The 19,312-nt window shown below is 35.6% G+C and overlaps 1 protein-coding gene across 1 annotated transcript; it reads right to left on the bottom strand.

The window, feature by feature from the left end:
- Positions 1 to 12,937: 12,937 nt before the first annotated feature.
- LOC140805229 (heat shock 70 kDa protein 15-like) lies at positions 12,938 to 18,890 on the bottom strand. Its single transcript, XM_073161468.1, has 9 exons — positions 17,721 to 18,890; positions 17,041 to 17,268; positions 16,842 to 16,934; positions 15,126 to 15,341; positions 14,611 to 14,805; positions 14,391 to 14,537; positions 14,158 to 14,307; positions 13,932 to 14,062; positions 12,938 to 13,434 (listed from the first exon to the last, which is right to left on the bottom strand). The coding sequence occupies exons 1-9, from the start codon at positions 18,888 to 18,890 to the stop codon at positions 13,227 to 13,229; spliced, it is 2,538 nt and encodes an 845-aa protein (XP_073017569.1). The 3' UTR covers positions 12,938 to 13,226.
- Between the last annotated feature and the right edge of the window lie 422 nt (positions 18,891 to 19,312).

The raw sequence follows: 19,312 nt of genomic DNA, 5'->3' as shown, positions 1-19,312 counted from the left end.
TCTTTAAAGTATTTCATGATTTGTTTGTTTGTTTGTGTTGTTTTGTTTTGCTCGGGACTAGCAAAATCTTAAGTTTGGGGGAGTTTGATAAGTGCAATTTATTGTACTTTTATTACTTGTTTTTAACTTTGAATTTTGTGATTATTGAGCAGGTTTTATGTGATTTGTTGTTGTTTTTGTTGTTGTAGTTTGGAAGATTAGAATGAGAGTTTGGAGTAATAAAGTGTTGAATTGGAAAGTGCAAAAGATAAAGTGGCCGAAGCATTACTGCACCCGCGGTAGCATATGGACCGCACCCGCGGTCATTGAAGTTAGAAATTAAAAGATTTCCCCGACGCCTTAACGCACCCGCGGTCCTTGCCTTACCGCACCCGCGGTCCTCGTAGTTTGAAAATGAATGGCACCCCGAAACAGCACCGTACCCACGGTGCCATCTTTACCGCACCCGCGGTCTTTGACAGACAAAGTCCGTAAATTCTGAAATTTTGGTGTGCTGAGCATGGGAGTTGATGACTTTTGTGTTTGGCGTGTAAATACTTGTCTAGGACTATAAAAGACTTCTATTATTCACTATCTAGGGTATTGGGGAGCAAAGGAAAGGAGAGGAGGCTACAAAGAAGGGATTGAAGCTCAAGTTCATCATCCTTAGGAAATATTGCACACTTCTGGACAGAAATATTTTGCACTCCAAATCTCTTGTTCTAAGTTCTTCTTTCTTTATTTTTATTTGATATGTCTTGTTTAAGATTCGTGTGTTGTTGTGTTGTTTTTATTATTATGAAGTAATTCTTATTTCTAGAGGAAAGATTGAACAAAACTAGAAACCATGTGTTGGGATTTATGAATTATGCTATATAAGTTTTCCTTATTGTTCATTTGTATTTTTCCAATCTTAATGTTTTCATTTTACTGGTCATATCTTGAATGATTCTTATGTTTATAATTTATCACTTGGAAAAGGGAATTTATAAACAAGAAAAGGAAAAATACGTCGATGGTATTTAAATAGTTCGGGAGGACATATATTGCTATTGAAGCCATTAAAAGAAGTTTTGCGTTATTTAATTATAGATTGTTGACGGGGACGTTACAATCCTTTTTAGATATTAATATCTATTTAACACTTGGGAGAGGGAGTAGATAATTTAGAATTCTTGGCTAATGAATAAGGACATTTATAATATAGCTATACAAAATAACACATGGTGGATAGTTGCGTGAAATCGGACATCTAGATCTTTTATTCCATTGTTGTTTACTACTATTTAGTACTATAATTAAATTTATTTTCAATCTAGTTATTGGTGCAAACAAATCTGTCAATTGATTATTCTAAATAAAGTCGAGACTATTTCAATTACAAGCATTAATATAATTTTAGAAATACATTCCTCGTGGGATCGACACTTGTACTCAAAATTACATTTTACAATAACTTGACGTCGTGCACTTGCGTGCAATCAAGAAAACACGCAACATTCACTTACCAAGATGTGACATTTAATAATTACATTAATTTAGGGGGAACTTTATTATGATTATATTTGATTTTGTATTAGAAGCAGAATGAGACTTATTTTTAAAATAAGGCACTCTGTTATAAATTCCAGTAGAAGCTATCAAAGTCTCTTCTGATTCTTTCATTATGAATGTCAATTTATCTTTTATAAATTATGCCTTATTCAGCTAATATTGAGTTATTTGCAGAAGAAAACGATTTAAGATGAATACTGGTATTCCATTGCACATTTACTCAAAGATAGGTTACAACATACAATTCCACATCTATGGAGTACTTCCACTCAACCGGAAGCATTTGATGATGAAGAAGTTGACGAGCCTCAAGTCGGCCGAAGCACTTACTGATTCACCAGACTAAGTCTTTCTTACTTTTTTTTAATTCAATGAAAGCAGTAGATGAACAAAAATTTCAAGATTTCCTTACATTAAGTTTATCTACTCCATTCATTGTTATCAGCAGCTTGAAGTACTTTTTATGTTGCAAAGTACTTCAGCAGGAACTTATCTAAGAACTAGTTAGGAATTCTAAACTGAGGATTTTCTTCCTAATCCTTATATCTTGGATAAGGATGGTCTTCTTCGAAAATTATCCAGCAAGCTTGAATCTTGTCAGCACTAATGTATTGGAAAAAGATGTCTTCAAACATCTGTATACGAGTGACTGAAAGTTACTTTTGGAATTCCTCTGCTGATTCTGATTCCGGAGAAGGCTCCGATATATCACTTGCACCTGTCATTTATACTGATTTGAGAAAAGAAAAGTTAGAATGACTTAATTTGTAAATTTGCAGGCATTTATATAGAGTATCAGGAAGCTGAAGAATCGGCAATTTTGGTTACACGAATACCAAGATTCATCCATCTTGTCCTCAGATTTCATATCTCTACATTTATTAGTTGCATTTATCGAGGAGGAACAGTATCTTAGTCAGACTAAGATTTTTATTCAGAAAACAGATAGAATATTTGTCTTTTCGATAAAACAACGAGTCTGCTGGTTTTATCAAAGTGCTCAAATATTTCAGTACTTTGAAACTTCCAGCAGACATTATCATAAAACGACAAATCTTCTTCTGATTACTCTTAATAACCGTCTGGACAGCCCGCCTCTTTCAAATTTTAAAATCATTCGAGTCTCTGACAAACTCTGCATGTCTTTTCAAATATTCAACCGTAAACATACTGACACGTGTCCTTGTGTTTACTTGACGGATGTACATTTATTTTAAAATATCACTTTCTCACTTTTCACTATTACCGTCTCAAAACTTTTGTTATTCAGCTACTGCTTTCTTTTAAACATCTTCTCTCTACTGCAAAATCTATCTGACTCTTTCCTACTTACAGAAATGGCCGGAGCATATACTCTTAATGCCTATCAAGTCAACTTTGCTTCAGTTCTCAATATCAAAGATGAGAACCTTGTTAAAATGTTTCAAGCCCTTGAAAAATCAGGACTTCGACAATTCTTGGAAACACCCGCTGTCATATACAAAACTGCCCTTCTGGACTTCTATGCTAAGGCAACTGTTCATGAAGGAAAGATCATTCATTCTCAAGGAGGCGCATCCATCTCCATTGATGCCACACTGTTGGGAGCAACTTTCCTCCTCCCACTTTCAGGTATCTCTGAACTCTCTGATATTTCTAAGATAGAAATGTCTACTGCTCTCAGCACTTTCTCAGCTTCTGGAGAATAACTATCTCCCTCTTGCCACAAAAAGTTCCTCAAGATGGAATATCAAGTTCTTGCTGATATTGTGGCGAAAGCGCTGTTAGTCAAAGCTGGCACGTTCGATAAACTAACAAAGGAGAAAGTCCAAGTGATGGCTGCCATCACTTCAGGAACTAAAGTGGATTGGAGTCGTTTTCTATTCCGAATTATGAAAGAAATGGTTACAAAGAAAAGCTCTGGATTTGCTGTTCAGATCAGCACAATGTTAAAGGATGCTAGTTTCGCTCTTACAAGTGAACATAATGCTGCTTCTATAACAATGATTTAGCTGAAAATGTACTCGCTTTAAGGCCCAAGCCAACTGTGGCTGAATTTGTTGCTTTGAAAAAGGAGATTGGAGAAACTCTTTCTGAGGTTCAAAGACCTCAAAGAAAGATTAAAAGGAAGAGAGTGATTATCTCTACTGATTCTGACAAAACAGTATCCGAAGAGTCTGTTGCTCATATTCAACCATCCTTACCACCAACTCCCATAAAAAAGAAAGCTCGTACTGTTCTTAAAATCAAGAAGACAACAGAAATTTCTGAAATTGAGAATGTACCAATCAGACAAGTGTTTACAAAAGTTGTTTCCTCTGCACGACCCACTGCTCCTACTTCACTACCAGCTGCTGCATCTGTTCCAGCAACATCTATGGCCTCTATTTTTAGACCGGTGTCTGGATTTGTAATTAGAGAACCAACTACGGGGTCTTCTGTCTTTCGACCCATTTTGCCAATCTCATCAACCGATAAAGGCAAAGGAAAGCTGAATGAAGAACCACAAATTCCTGGACCCAAGACATTTGTGACCACTGGTGTTGATCTTCACTTGGCAGAAATATAAAGCTCTGCCAATGATGACATGAATTTCTTTGACGAATGGCACAAGGTCCGAGTTTTTCATTCCTTTGCATACTTCCAGAATAAAGGGTCTTATGGGAAAATGATGAAAACTGAGAATAAGGTTTTTCAGCTTGCCAAAACTGAAAATATAATCGAGGCAATGCGTAGAAGAAACTACATCCTCGAACAGCTGAAATGTCAGAAGTTAGAACCTGTTCTGAAAACTCTTGAGTCAAATTTTGATCATACGATTCCTACCGCTGTTCAGGATCAGAACGTTCATATTCTAACTGACAGATTGAAACAGATGAGTGAGAAACTTCTTGCTCAAGAACAGGCCTTTGGAGAGCCAATTGAATATCATGTCGGCTTTGTTCGAGACTCTCCACAGATTCAGACAGTTGAGGAACGGACTACAGCTTCACCAAAAGCTCCTGCTCTCAGTACTCCTGCATCACCAAAGAGGCCTCTTCAGTCATCATCTCTCCTGTCTGTGCGTGAACTGCTTCGGTGGAAGAAGTCATTGAATCAATTATTCCCACGTCCTCTACTGCTCAGGAAACTGATCCAGCTACTTTGTTAGTCCCATCATCTTCTCCAACAGCAGACCAACCCATGGCAGAATCAGATGCTATATCCTTTTTGCCAAATATAGAGAACTTTTCTGCTACATATCAAGCATAAATGAAAGTTCTTTTGAATCAGCAATCTGAACCCATGACTGCAGAACGATCAGTTATACCTGCTGAAGTTGTTCCATCAGAAGAGAACTTGGTCTCTGCATTTGTTGCTCCTGATGAAGAGATTGTTCCTACGAACACTGCTGCCGAACCAAATGTCACTACTGCTCCGGATGAAAGCTCTGCTAACCCTGGCCCTTATACTGATTTGGTGGATACCATTTCACATACCAATAATCAAGTCTCTACTGCGTTGATTGTCACTAATCCTGTACAAACTCACACGAATATTCGCCTTGCTGAAATAAGGCAACGCTTGCTTGAGCGAACTCCATCACCAGAATCAGAACCCTTCAATTTAGAGTTTCAGATTGACACTCTACAAAGGGAACTCAATAATCTTTCTGATTTAGTCAAGCGGATGTCTCGTGAGAGTGTAGCAGAATTCAGTGGTTCTCAGTTCTTCCGAGAACGAATGTCCAAAGAAATACATAAAACGGCGGAATCTATGGATAGAATGTATGCTGAAACCATTGTTTTCAGACAAGCTATATCCAGAAATCATGGTAAAATCATTCTTGCTCAATCTGACATGCTTAATCGACTCAACGAGCATGATGATCTCATTCGCTCGTTTTTCACCTCCATGGAATTAATGGACGCCAAGATTGACTCTCAAACTCAATCTCTCACGACCCTTAATGATCGAATCTCTACTCAAGCTCCATATCTGGAAATGTTGACCAATGTCATTCAAAACTTGTCTGGAAGAATGGATGATTTTATGGCCCGTATTATTGCCGCTGATGCCAAAAAGGGGGAAGCACAACAAAGAGGAGGAAGAGATCTGTCTGAAGCAGAACAAAGGAGATTAGAAGACCAGGCGGAACCTTCAGACAGAGGATTTCAGGATCCTCTAAATGAAGATGTCATATACAGGGACATTGGAACTAATGATTGACAATTTATTTTGTTAATTTCACGGATATTATCTTTTTGCTAACTGTTATCTGTTCTTTAACGCTTTCTTACTGTTTAGGTTTTGGCATCACCACAAAGGGAGAAATTGATAGATATGAATTAATTGTGGCGATGTAAATAAAAAACCAGTAGCATTCTTTAAGAAAACAGTAGACGATAAGAAAATCAGAAGCTACTGCTCTAGTAAAACAAAAGCAGTAGAAATGATAGAAAAACAAAATCAGAAGAAGATGTTACCTAACGGGACTATCTTAAATGTTACCGTTAAGTTTACCAAGTACTAGTATTAATTGCAGCATTAAATACTGTACAGAGTCATTTAATTCACTTTACCGATTTTAGTATAAATCAGGACTGATTGTTTTATAGCTTTTCTGCAGGAACCTTTTTAGGTAATAAAGCTGATTCAATAAGAAGTCTGAAGACATCCTCTGATCATAGACGTTGAACTCAGTCACTTATATATACATGGAACAAACCCATATAGAAGACACGACAATGCGCAAAAATATCTTTCAAGGATCAACGCTATCTCACTAAACAGAACAACCTCGAAATTCCTTGATAACTTTGAGTTCAACACAAAGAAAAGTAGCACACGCTTCATAGCAAATATCTGATCTTTTGAAGATCATCTTGTGCTACTGTTTCTTACACTCTTCACAATCATTTACAACACTTATACTTTATCAGAAGAGTTTGTAATCTGAAAAGAATCTTTTCAGAACTTTGTGTCTCACGTTTTCACTATGTTGAGTAACTAAGAGTTTCAGTAGGCAAAAGTGTAAGTCCTTCTGAAGTGGGTGTGTACAAGAGTTGTACTGTAATATCCAAAGTCTTTTAGTGATACCTTTTGGAAACAGGAGAAGGGGAGACGTAGAAGATTTCATCTTCAAACTTCCATAAACAACTATTGTCTACTTTCTTACTGTCTTTCACCTACTTCATCAGATTATTTCCGCACCTATAATTGTAATCTGGTGAAAGTATACGCAACAAGATAAACTACTATCTCTAACAGGATTTTAGTACCTCCTTAGAAAGAAAAAGGAGTAGAGTTTATTCACCCCCCCTCTAAACTCAACTTCGATCCTCAACAAGATCAGTGAAGACTCAAAAAAAAAAAAAGAAGTAGAAGAAAAAAGAATGATATACAGAAACAAAAATCTTCAACGCAAACAAGAGAGAAAAGAAAATGACACGCACACTGCACATCAGCTTTCTGAAGCAATCAGCCCAAAGGGACATTTAACGTGTTATCTGCTTAGTTTAGAAGCTTATTTCCCTTAGTGTGTGAGAACATCCTCGTTCAGTTCTCACACACACACACTCTCAATCACTCAAATACAATCTTGCCCAAAGATGTTAAACTTGTGTATGAAGTCTTTGACACATAGACGTTAAAGAAGTGTTGGCTGGAAGGTGCTGCTTCAGTCGTAGCTAGGAGTTCAGTTTAGGCAGTAGTGTAAGTCCTAGCTGAGTCGGTTTGTAAAAAGTGTTGTATAAATCATGGTCTTCTAGTGGATCCTACCCGAGGCGGTAGAATGGTTGACGTATGAGCAGTTGAAGTCTCCGAACATCCATAAACATATCTTGTGTATTAATTGATCAACTGATGTTTTCAAACTGTTTGGATCAGTTAGAGTATCCGTCAGTTCAGTTGACCCACACTAAACTGGTGAATGCAAAAACCAATTTACCCTTTTTCGCTTATTCAGTTTACATGAATTCAAATGTTTTCGAATATAACAATCTTCTTCATGAAGAATTACTTCGAGTTTCTTCTGCTTGGGTTTAAACCAAACTCGATTTAATTCATCGGTGTTAATATTTTTAGAACAAGAGCTATTGTAGCTCATTGGAGAATATAGTGTTTGAAATGCCTTCAAGGCACTAGCACACTCGATCCTTCACTAGCGCCTGTCCCCATGCGCAACGGTGAGCTAAGACTGATCAATCGACCACATGATACGATTACAGCTAGATCAAACTTCACCAAAAATGATATATGATGATGAAAAGCTTTACGATTAAATGATTTATTATTTATTTATGCTTACAAATTTACGCTAGGTATTTTAAATAAAAGTAAGATTTTTACGCATGTGCATGTATATGTATTATTTGTTACTCATGGTTAGAACGTGTTGAGTCATTAGACTCACTAGTTTTGACTGGTTGCAGGTGAGTACGAGATTGAGAAAGGCGCTGATGTTTGAGTGGATCGAATCTGCCAGTACACTCCCGAAGGACATTGATTTTCCGCATTTATTTACTTATTTAGTATTTAAAGTTTTACGAAAAGATTTTGAAAATTTTCCGTTTAGAGATTTATGTTTTATTTTGAAGTTTACTTTTGGATTGTTTTGAATGTTGATGTATGATTTTGGTGATTGACGTTGAATTTTTATGCATTTAAGACTGTTAATTGTGGAGTTATTTTAGCAAGAAAGTTTCGAATTTTTTTTCGAAAAAAAATTAGTAGCATTTTAAAGATAAAAAGTAGTGAACGCTTCAATAAATTTAAAAACAAATAAAATGATTTTAGATAATAAATTTTTGAAAAAAATCGGCTTAATCATTAAAACTACAAGAAAGTAACAGAAAAATATATATTGCAGACAAATTTATAATAGGCAAAAACTTGTGTGAGACGGTCTCACGGATCGTATTTGTGAGACGGATCTCTTATTTGGGTTATCCATGAAAAAGTATTATTTTTTATGCTAAGAATATTACTTTTTATTGTGAATATGGGTAGCGTTGACCCGTCTCACAGATTAAGATCCGTGAGACGGTCTCACATGAGAGTCACTCTTTGTAATAATTCAATCTTAAGTAATATGATTAATAATAAATCATTTCTATCCACTTAACCTTATGTATTATGCTAAATAAAAACGAAAGTTCTAAAAAAAATTGGTTGAGAAGTTTCAAAGAAAATTTAAGGAAAAGTCAAATCATTTGTCATATATATTTATTTAAATCTCAATCTCCTATTTTTCAATTATTTTTAATTTTAATCATATTTTGTGGAAAATATGACTTACTCAAGTCATGGTATGCAGTATCGATGTTGTCCATGGTGTGTCGTCAACATCGTTCTCAACATCATGACCAGCATCAACATTATTACCTTCTTCATCATTACTCTCTTCATTCTCGCTATCAGAATCATCATTGTCATCATCTTTTCCAGAATATTTGTCAAAATCAGAGTCAAAACTAGAATCATAAATATAATCATATTAGATTTTCCTCGGTGGTTTTCTTCGAACTCTTGCAACATTTCTTCATCATGTTCTTCAATCTCTGATGTTTCTTTCTTCAAGCCTCTTTATTTTTTAATCATGCAACAAACTTAGCCAGTGACTCTTCATCCTCGGAATAGGCAGTCGGTTCTTCCGAAACCACAGCTTCTTTCACATTAGGGATCGTCTTCTTTTCAACAGCAACAGATTTAGCTCTTGCGACCAACTCAAAATCTTCATCATCATAGTCATCTCTAGATGAGAAGTCAGGGTCCAAGATATTAGTAGTGGAGGAGGGTGCTTTTAATTTCTTGGAATGAACGAAGTCGGGGTCGTACCCAGCCTATCGTTTTGATCGTTGTACCTTGAGAAACATGGAAGGCATGTTTCATTTCTTCAAAATTTGGCAGATTGTCCACATCTATTGCATTACCCAACTCCCTAGATCCAATGACTTCAATCATAATTGAGTCCTCGATGACTGCAACCATTTGAAGAAAATCAACCGTAGGGGGTTATGCAGGTGGTGTTGCCACGCGGGGTGGAACGCCGGTGTTTATAGGCACTTTTCTTTGAATATCAATATGATCATATCCAATTCTAGTCATCTGTGAAATAAAATATTCGCGTAGAGAACACGAAAAATGGGAGCAAGAAAAATATGGGCAATGAGAGTTCAAGTAGAGAGAAAAGTTCATTAGCAGTAATAAATTTGTGGATTCATTTAAATAGTAAGGCTTCCAACGGTAACAAAGATTCTCCTACTGAAAAATCTGCCCAAAATCAATCTAGTTTTATTCTATCACCCAATGGTAAAAAAATACAAACGTGTGTGATCATATTTAAAGAAAATCATCCAGATTTCACGCCTCTTTGACTCAACCCATTAATCCTTGGGAAATCACAAATATTCAAAATCAGGAAGGTTAGGTGTTCAGGCAAATGTCACAACTTCAATCTGATAACTCACCGATCAAGAGAAAATCAAATAACCATCAACATGCATGTCTTAAGTATGAATATAATATGATATATTAAACAAATGTCAGGCATGTGATCAAAATTTGAGGTGTTTATATGTTGTGTTGGCAACATCTCCCAGCAGCACTTCTAATTTTAAAATATTTTTATTTTCCTACATACACAGAGCACATTTATACTTTAATTTTTATTCAGAAGTAGTAGCACTCACACTAAAACAACAGTCTTCATTGGACTCCTCTAGGTAGCTTTTTACATTTTCTACTATTATGATTTCTATTTTTTATTCATAAGAGATAGCTCATCACTAAAAAACAGTCTTTATCGAACTCTCTTAGATAGTTTTTTCCAACTTTTTCTTCTCATACAAAATAATTTTTTTTTTTACTTTTTGTTCAATATTCTCAAGTCACTTTTCAAATGAGACAGGATTATGGAGTACAAGAACATCCCTCAACTGCTTCATCACTTAGTCAGAGCACATCTCATGGCCAAATGTGTTGATTGAAATAAAACTTGAAATTGAAAGCACAAAAAAAAAGTCATCACATTATAAAAATTTCATAAAATAGAATGAAAGAGTTAATGCAATATGTTTAACATCCTATAAATGCATATGCATGTTGAGTGTTTTCCCTGATGTTGCAAGATCTAAGACTACATCAGTGAGTGATTATCATGTACACAAACTGAGAGACTTACTAAGGTTGAAAATCTCTGGAAATTTTTTTTTTTGAAAATATCTTCCAGTTGGTTATTAGTACCAAAAATTTCATCAAATTATTCTTTTTTTCAACCAAATATCAAATAAAGTGATGTATGATGTCATTGTGTTTTGAGCGAGAGTGTTGTGCTGGATTTTTGTAACTGTAGTCCATTTGATTCATCCACAATAGTTGTGAACTGCAGCTACCAGCCGCCACATACTAATATTCAGCATTTGAAAGAGGTATACATTTTTGCTTCCTTTTGGTGGCTTGTATCTTTGTCTCCCAATTTCAGTTATCCGGTCATTTCACCTGCAAATACATTAAGTACGAGTGAGCCATTATCATATGCATATGTTAAGCCTAAAACGAACAAAATGGAGATGAAATGCGCACACATATACAAAACTAATGTAATAAAACACGTAAAAACAGCACATATCAACCCCCTCATACTGAACTTTTTCTTGGCCTCGAGCAAATAGGTCATAGACCAAAACTATAACACAAAATAAGATATCAAATTAAAGTACCAAACAACCAACTCGATGGCGAAACAACAAATTGGTATCTAATGCCTCTGTAGGCTTTTGAAATACACCTCATTAGTCACATCACAACATCCATTAATCCCCCTTTTAAATCACCACATAGCATTTTTTTTGGATAGAAAATGTGTTCGTGTGTGTGCTGTGGGTTCTACCAGTTTGTACTTTAGATAGATTTATTCGCAAATCGTGTAAGTTACCAAATCAACAATTCAACGCAAGTTTTCACTCTCCTGAGTTCATTTTCTATTCGTGACCACCATTAAACACAATGTAGTAGAATTTCATGGTTGCACAACGATATTTAGGGGTAATGTCAACATGTGCTCAAGTGGTCCAAAAAGATTAGGAGTACACCGATCATTTTCATTATGCACTCGTCAAAATTTTCATCCGAAATTCCTCAACGCCATACATCTCGATCTTTTCAGCCGAGGGATATGATTTCATCTCTTTTTGGTTACCCCACACCTTACATCCCCTTTTGTTTTACTCTCCTTTTTTTTTTGAATAAACGCATAATTTTCTTACGTGTACTCTCTATGCTTTGAATATAAGGCATGTATGAGATGAATTTAAAAGAAATAAATTTGATAGGATCAATTGATAAGCTTATAAATAAAGTTTATAAAAACTGTAGAAATTTTGAGAGTATTACTACTAAAAACAGTCAAAAGGAGTGCACATGCATTATTTAGACATTGATGTTCTCGAAATTAAAGTGTGCATCGTAATAACGAACAAGTTGAAATTGTCACATCGATGATATTGGATCGTCGATCGGGATTATGATGAGATTAATATAATGAGAGCATGAATCATGGGCTTGTAAAAGTATAAGTTCATCATCCTAATTTATTAAAGTTCAAATGAACTTTAATAAATTTGTATTTTAATTGAATTAATATATAGTACATTAAGTTTTTATAAAATATATATTGATTTATATAGTATGGAAATATTCATGACACCAAAATTTTAAAAACTTAAACACAAAGCAAAATAATATTAATGCATGATATTCTAAAAAATATATGTATTAATTCGAGATTGGCCATGATTGGCATGTACTAAGAATCTTTAATTACCTTAATTAATCTAATTAATTAAGTAAAAGAGTGATTAGAATTACAATCAGGATTTTGATTATTATTTATATTGAAGCATTCGAAAGAAACAAATGTGTGCTCTCCCAAAAAGCAGAAAATTTTTCACGAATTTTAGCTCTCATTTTTCAAGTCTTCAGCAATCTTAATTAATAGATATTGAGTCGATTTCTTTTTCATGTTCTAATATCTTCTATACTTTCTAATGCAATTTGACCAATGAAATTTTGATTGGTTAACTATGGTTAAAAATTCAATCTGTTGTAAACCAACCTTTTACAGAGGAGTGACATGAACTATTGAACATTTTATAGTAATCATTGTCACTTAGTTGAGTAGAACACAAATGTAATCTCACTGTTTTGATCCCATCACCTTCATGACATAGTATATAAAGATATGAAATAGAATATTTTTATTAGAACATTTAAATAAAAATTATTAGTTGAAATAGATATATTATGTTGAAATAAATATTCGTTCAAATTTTGATAAAGACAAAATCGTTTAATCTGTTCAAGTTTTATTTCCTTGTAACATGTTTTTGACGTCAACAAAGAAAACTAGAAAATTAACAAGGATATTTCCTGCATACATTGACAATTACTTATAAAAGAATTTCTTTCACAAAGGATAACCTTTTTGATTCATTCAACTGAAGGAAGATCAATAGTCATTCTGTCATGCCTGAAACACCCTCTCAAAAACAGATGCATAATAAAGAGCCACCTACAACAAATAGTATGGTTTTCGACCCGGAGAAGTATACTTAAAAACATAATTTGAATGTTCTAACATCGAAGATATTCATGGCCTCCATGGCCAATCTGAAGTTTAAATCAAGTTTTCTAGCCTTACAAGTGAACCCACACGTATAAAGCACCTATTGGCATTAAGCTGGTGCAGTCTCGGATTTGTCTGTTTCCATAGGCTGTGCATCGGCTGATGGCAATTCTTTTCCAGATTCCGCAGTGTCACATGTGTTCGTGCTATCTGGCCCTCGAGATTGCGACTCACCTCCTTGGGCTGATGCTGGCGAAGGTACATCAGGCGTGGCTGGTTTTGCTGGCTTTGGCTTCATCATGATAGGCCTGCAAAACCTGTAAAGGTACTTGTAGAATTAGATATAATTCATAGAAACTAAAATAGCATACTGTAGATAGTTCGAATATTTATTGTCCACAAGGAACATTGCTAAGAAGTGAGAAGAGAAACAAATCAGCTTGCGTGACAGAAGTGAACAACATAAATCGGTGATGCATTGTTAAGCATTGGTTTCACGATTCAAGGATTAGTGAGATATTAATTTCAGAAAACAGTAGAAATCCATACAAAAAGAAAACATCACTACCGGCTATCCATGTAGCCAGGGTAAAATAGTTGTTGGAAGGCCAGAATGATAATGTTGACAACTAATGTGTCTCTAGCAAATAATTAATGTACTGCAATAGAATTGGTGTAGCTATATATGAACCTTTCTCAAATCTTTAAAACATGCTTGTCCATCTCAAATAAAAGCAAGTGCATAAGTTTCAAAGAGAAAATGGATGAAATGTATCAAGACTATCAACTTGAAAAGAAACCAATTCTGCAATACCTGTCAAGAGCTTCAGCTTTCTTCCTCACATCAGCAGACAAAAGAACTGGATTTGCATGCTTTGGAAGTGAATCCTGATGCTGTAGTTTTTCTCTTAGCCAAGCTTCAGCTTCCACGCATTCATTTAAAACCTGAACAATTAGATTGATAGAAGTTTCTCGATCGCCATAGAGCATATATCAACCGAGTATATGCGTGCATATGGGCACAAAGGACAAGACTGTACCTTTTGTTTTTCAGCCAAATCAATGTGATCAAACTTGGGATCGTCCACCACAGCTGCTTCCCTGTAACTATTGACGCAATAAGTAAGTAAATCAATCACAGTTCCCCTCTCCGAATGCTCCTTGTAACGCAGCTCTACAGGATCACCTTGCTACAAAACCCAAAAAAGTACATCATGAACTTTGAAAGTGAGAAACAAAAACATGTGTAAAAACTAAACTTCAACGGACATACCTTCTTGAGCTCCTCAAGTTTAGCAATATAAACACCTTTGGTTTCATCTTCCCCATCCTCGTACAACCAATCTTCTATCTCTTGTAGTCTGGAAATAAACTGCTCTCTCTCTGGATCGGATATGAACTCATGATATTTGTCATGAAGCTGCGAGCAACAAAAGAACGTTAACAGGATGTCTAAACCCAGAAACTTGCAATGCCAACACACTGCTACATACCTTATTCCGCATTTCATAAACATAAGCCTCAACAGCATTCTTTTTGTCTTTGGTTTCTTCCATTACACGATCCTGCAACGCCATCTCAAATTCCTTCTCTACTGCCTTTTGCAATTCCAAGGCCGAGAGTCCTCCATGTACAACTTCTGACACAGTTATGTTGGTTTTCTTTATCTTTTTCTTCGGAATTTCCACCTGATGAGCATAAAACACATTCGTCACAGCTGAGAGAACACATACTCAACTCTGATTAGCTAAACAATCACGAGCAAAAACATAGATTGCGAATCAGACTACAAAATTAACTTCAAAAAGAGTCACGGGCAAAAGAATAAAAAAGATAGCTCAAATTGGTATTTGATAGAAGAAACAACATTTGATTCAAGCACAGATAAGATCAAGATCCCAATAAATATTCGAAACAGAATGCACAAAGGCGGAGATGATGTTTCAACGGCTAGTCTCCCAGAAACAGGAAACTGCCAGCACATAAAATTTAACCATTGTAAGCTAACCTTCTTATCTGTTTCCATCTGAGCAGGCTTGTCCCCAGACTCTGGCACACCATTTTCAGGTTCAGGAGCATCAATTTTAGAATCTTGCATATTCACATCAGCGTCAGGGGTGCTAGATGTAGCAGGATCAGTATGAACATCTTCAGTATCCATCTTCTCTGGGTCCTTTGCCGAATCTTTCACAACTGGAACTTCAATTTCATCCTCTTCCAAGAGCTACATAAGAGAAGGTCAAAAAAATCAATGAATTAAACAGAACAGTGTTAAAAAAGGAAAAAAATACTCCCTCCGTTCCGTCCTATACATATAGGCTTACATGTAATTTGACACAGATTAAGAAAAGTATTGGAAAAGTAGATTCTACAAGAAAGTTTCCATCATCTCTTATTTATTGAGTGTTTAACAGGATAAAAAAATTGTCGGAATTAGTTAATATATTTACTGGTTTTGATTTAACCTTCATGAGCTAACTAAAAATTGTTGGATTAGTTACAGGTTGTGATTTAATCTTCATGAGCTAACTATTGTATTTATGCAATGTTAATTCCAAATATCAGATTAGAAAGAAAATCCTAAAAATTAAAATTTACAAAAATTAAACTTCTCATCACATTAATGATAAGTGGCTCCAATGAACAAGTTTTCAAACTTTTGCAAAATTGAAGCAATCCAACGCCTAAAAACGAAATTGATAATTTTCCACCTCCTAAAACAAATGAATTCATCTGATTTCTTAAAAAATCAGTTGTAAGTGCTAGGATCTTTTCTCGCAACTGTTTTTGAATTTTTAGCAGTCATTATAAATAAGAACAATGTTGTTTCAATTTCATACTCAAAAGTTAAGCTGAAAATGGTAGATTTATCTTCAATTTTTTCAGACCCTATTTCCAAGGATTTGGACATTCATCGAGAAATGGTGGACATTTCAACATTAAATTAATACATATAAGAATTGATAATTTACATTTTCAAAATTAAATGAATAAATTAGTACTTACGAAAGCAAATTAAGTATGCGTAGATTCCTAAAAGAAAACAGAAAATAATAGTAAATATGATAATCGAACTATATGTTTGGGACAGATGAAAAAAATAAGTGTGGTCTTTATATTTGGGACGAAGAGAATAATAACCAATATGATCTATGGTTGACAAACTTTCTTGTAATCAAGCACGTTGAACATACCAATATAACCATTATGGTTGACATATTTCATGCAATCAACTATGTTCAGTATGTTGTATTACCAAAACAATAACATATATAAACCTTTATATATCGCCATTCCTTAAAAACATATCGATCATATTTACGTAGCTGATTTGCTTCTACATATCCTATTTTTTATAAATGCTGCCATATAAGTTATTATCTGATTATATTTCTAACATAGCATGCCACAAAGGCGCAGAGAATTACGTAGAATTGGAGATAATTATTATTCTGAAATAGCACGCCACAGAGGCACAGAGAATTAACCGATATTGGCTCTGGCACATGGTTTGAGATGTATAATATTGGGAAAATTCTATTGCAGGGTAAGGGTAATGGTAAACTGTATGAAGGCAGGCAACAGAGGCAATTTATTTAACTTTATTTTTTCACAATCTCTATTCTATGCTTGACAAACCTCTATTCTGCTATCCAGGATTATCAATAGTCAAAGAGCCATAAAAAAATACACTAAATCAAAGAGCTTTATCGTGTGAACCTACCATTGCTGACTCGACTGATACAATACCATGAAGATTCAGACGGACTTTAACCTTCACTTTAGCCCGCTCATTTGTGGATTGGAAAGGTCCAATCTGAAAGTAAGCACAATACAAGTTTAAGTAATAGAAACACTTGTTGGACAATACAAATAAAATAAATTAATAATCAACCATATTTTTTTTAGAAAATGAAACTTACCATGTATGTACTAATCTTTGCCGGTGCCTGCAATTCACTGACATCAGTGTATTGTGTATCTACTGTAAAGGTGCCAGATCGGTAGAAAGTCAAAGCCTTCACACTTGGTATAGGATTACCCTTGGGAAATACGATTGTGCTCTGCTGGTTCTCTATTGCTCCATTTTGCATATCTGAAGCAGTACTTTTCCATGATAGTGAAATGGGGAAAGGGAAGCTCTCATTCACCTGCAGAATCGGAACTAACCATATCATAATCCGAGAATCATTGGATGTAATTGGAAAGTAAAACCCATGGGAAGATTGTTCCTGGAATTTTACAAAACCTGGCGCACATAAACGCAAATCACAAATGTTGGTTTTTGACAGCGCCACAAATATACACATACCCGTAGAAGATGCCAACCCGATTATGACAATATATTCAAGATCCCAATGAAAATTCATAGATCCCTCAATCGACCATCAAGTTCTTAAACGCACTTTTGCAACTGAAAATTTAACAAGAAACACAGGTATGCAGAGAGAAGTTGAAAGTCCAATAATTACTTGATTGCGTCTGTATCCCATGAATAATGTTCATGTTTTTCTCAAATGATTATTAAACATATCGCATGCTAGAAGTGAGTTCAGTTATCCAGATGACACAGAAACACAGCTACAAATAATAGGAACATTACCTGAAATTCCCGCACTTTAAATGTAGGACTAAGTATAGCACATTGCAAAGCACAGCCTTTGGCAACACATTCACTAGCATTCATTGTACGCCTGGGCTCCGTACCATAGAACTCGGACAAGATTTTAATCATAGCTGGAACCCGAGAGCCCGAACCAACAACCTCAACTGAATGGATATTTTCAACAGTGAGCCCAGCTTCTGCCAGAGACTTCTCCAATGGCTTTTTCACACGTTCCAAAATTGGAATGCTAATTTGCTCAAACTCCTCTCTCTTGATGAAACCCCTAACATCCTTCTCATCCATCAGACACTCGATGTTAAGAGGAGCCTCAGGGTTTGCACTAAGAACCTTCTTTAACTTCTCACAGCCAGCACGAAGCCTTAGGCAAGCTCTAGCATTCTTATAGACATCAATCTTGTACTCGTCTTTGAACTTTGAGGCGAAGTGCTGGAAAAGAACTTCATCAAAATCCCTTCCACCAAGAGACCGGTCAAAGGAATGGGCCAATATCTTCAGCTGACCTTTCTTGAAGGAAGCAATACAAACTTGCATACTTGCATGTCCAACGTCAACAAAAGCAACATTCAGTGGTTCACTTTCAGGTAAGTCGGTCTTATAAATTCCATAAGCTAAAGCAGTAGCAGTAGTCTCATGAATAAGCCGAAGGGGGTGCAAGCCAGCGATAGTGGCAGCATCTATAACAGCTCTTCTCTGTAGGTCAGTGAAGTAAACAGGTATACCAATGCAGCAATCTACAACGGCAGCATTCAAATTCTTCTCTGCAATACTCTTGAGATCGGAAAATACCATGCCCAAAACCTGAGTTGGTGTAAATGTCCTCATCTCACCCAAATACTGTGCATGGATCAAAGGATAACTGTCAGGCCCTTCGGTGACTAAAAAAGGCAACGACTTAAGATCGCGTTGCAGCTCAGGATCTGAAAACTGGCGCCCAATCAACCTCTTAATTTGAGATATGGTATTTTTTGGATTCGTCATACTTGATGCAGCTCCTGCTGTCCCAAGAAACCGCTGCTTGTCACCAAAGCATACGATTGCAGGAGTTTCACGCTTGGATTCATCATTAAGAACAACATCAATGCCCCTTTGTCTTGCAACAGCAACAACGCCGCTCTCATTACCAAAGTCAAAACCTACCACACTCATATTTTCCCGTCGCTAAAAGTCACAGAAACCACCAGTTTACTCCGAACAAGGAAGCTGCGACCTGCGGCGTGAACATTTGAAGTCACAGACCAGTAAAATACACATGACGGCCAGCCACTCATTCCCATTACACCAATGTTCAGATTACATCATGAAGGCTATTAAAGACGCAAAATTTATTTACCTCCCACACAAATTAAAAGAAAACATAGTTTCATACAATTTGAAATCTCCGAATGGATTCCTAAAGTACAGCAAATTAAGGAAGAAAAGACAGAAAGTAAAAGCCGCTGGAATTATAAATTAATTGACATATAACCCACAAGATCGCAAAGCTCCGTCGTTTTATATTTGACATCAAATCCAACAAAAATAAATAAATAACCTCCAAACCTAATAAACCGAGGAAGAAGAAACAACAT

The sequence above is a fragment of the Primulina eburnea genome, chromosome 11 (genome assembly GCF_022965805.1).
Source record: "Primulina eburnea isolate SZY01 chromosome 11, ASM2296580v1, whole genome shotgun sequence".
NCBI lineage: Eukaryota > Viridiplantae > Streptophyta > Magnoliopsida > Lamiales > Gesneriaceae > Primulina > Primulina eburnea.
This window is presented reverse-complemented; position numbering and strand designations above follow the sequence as displayed.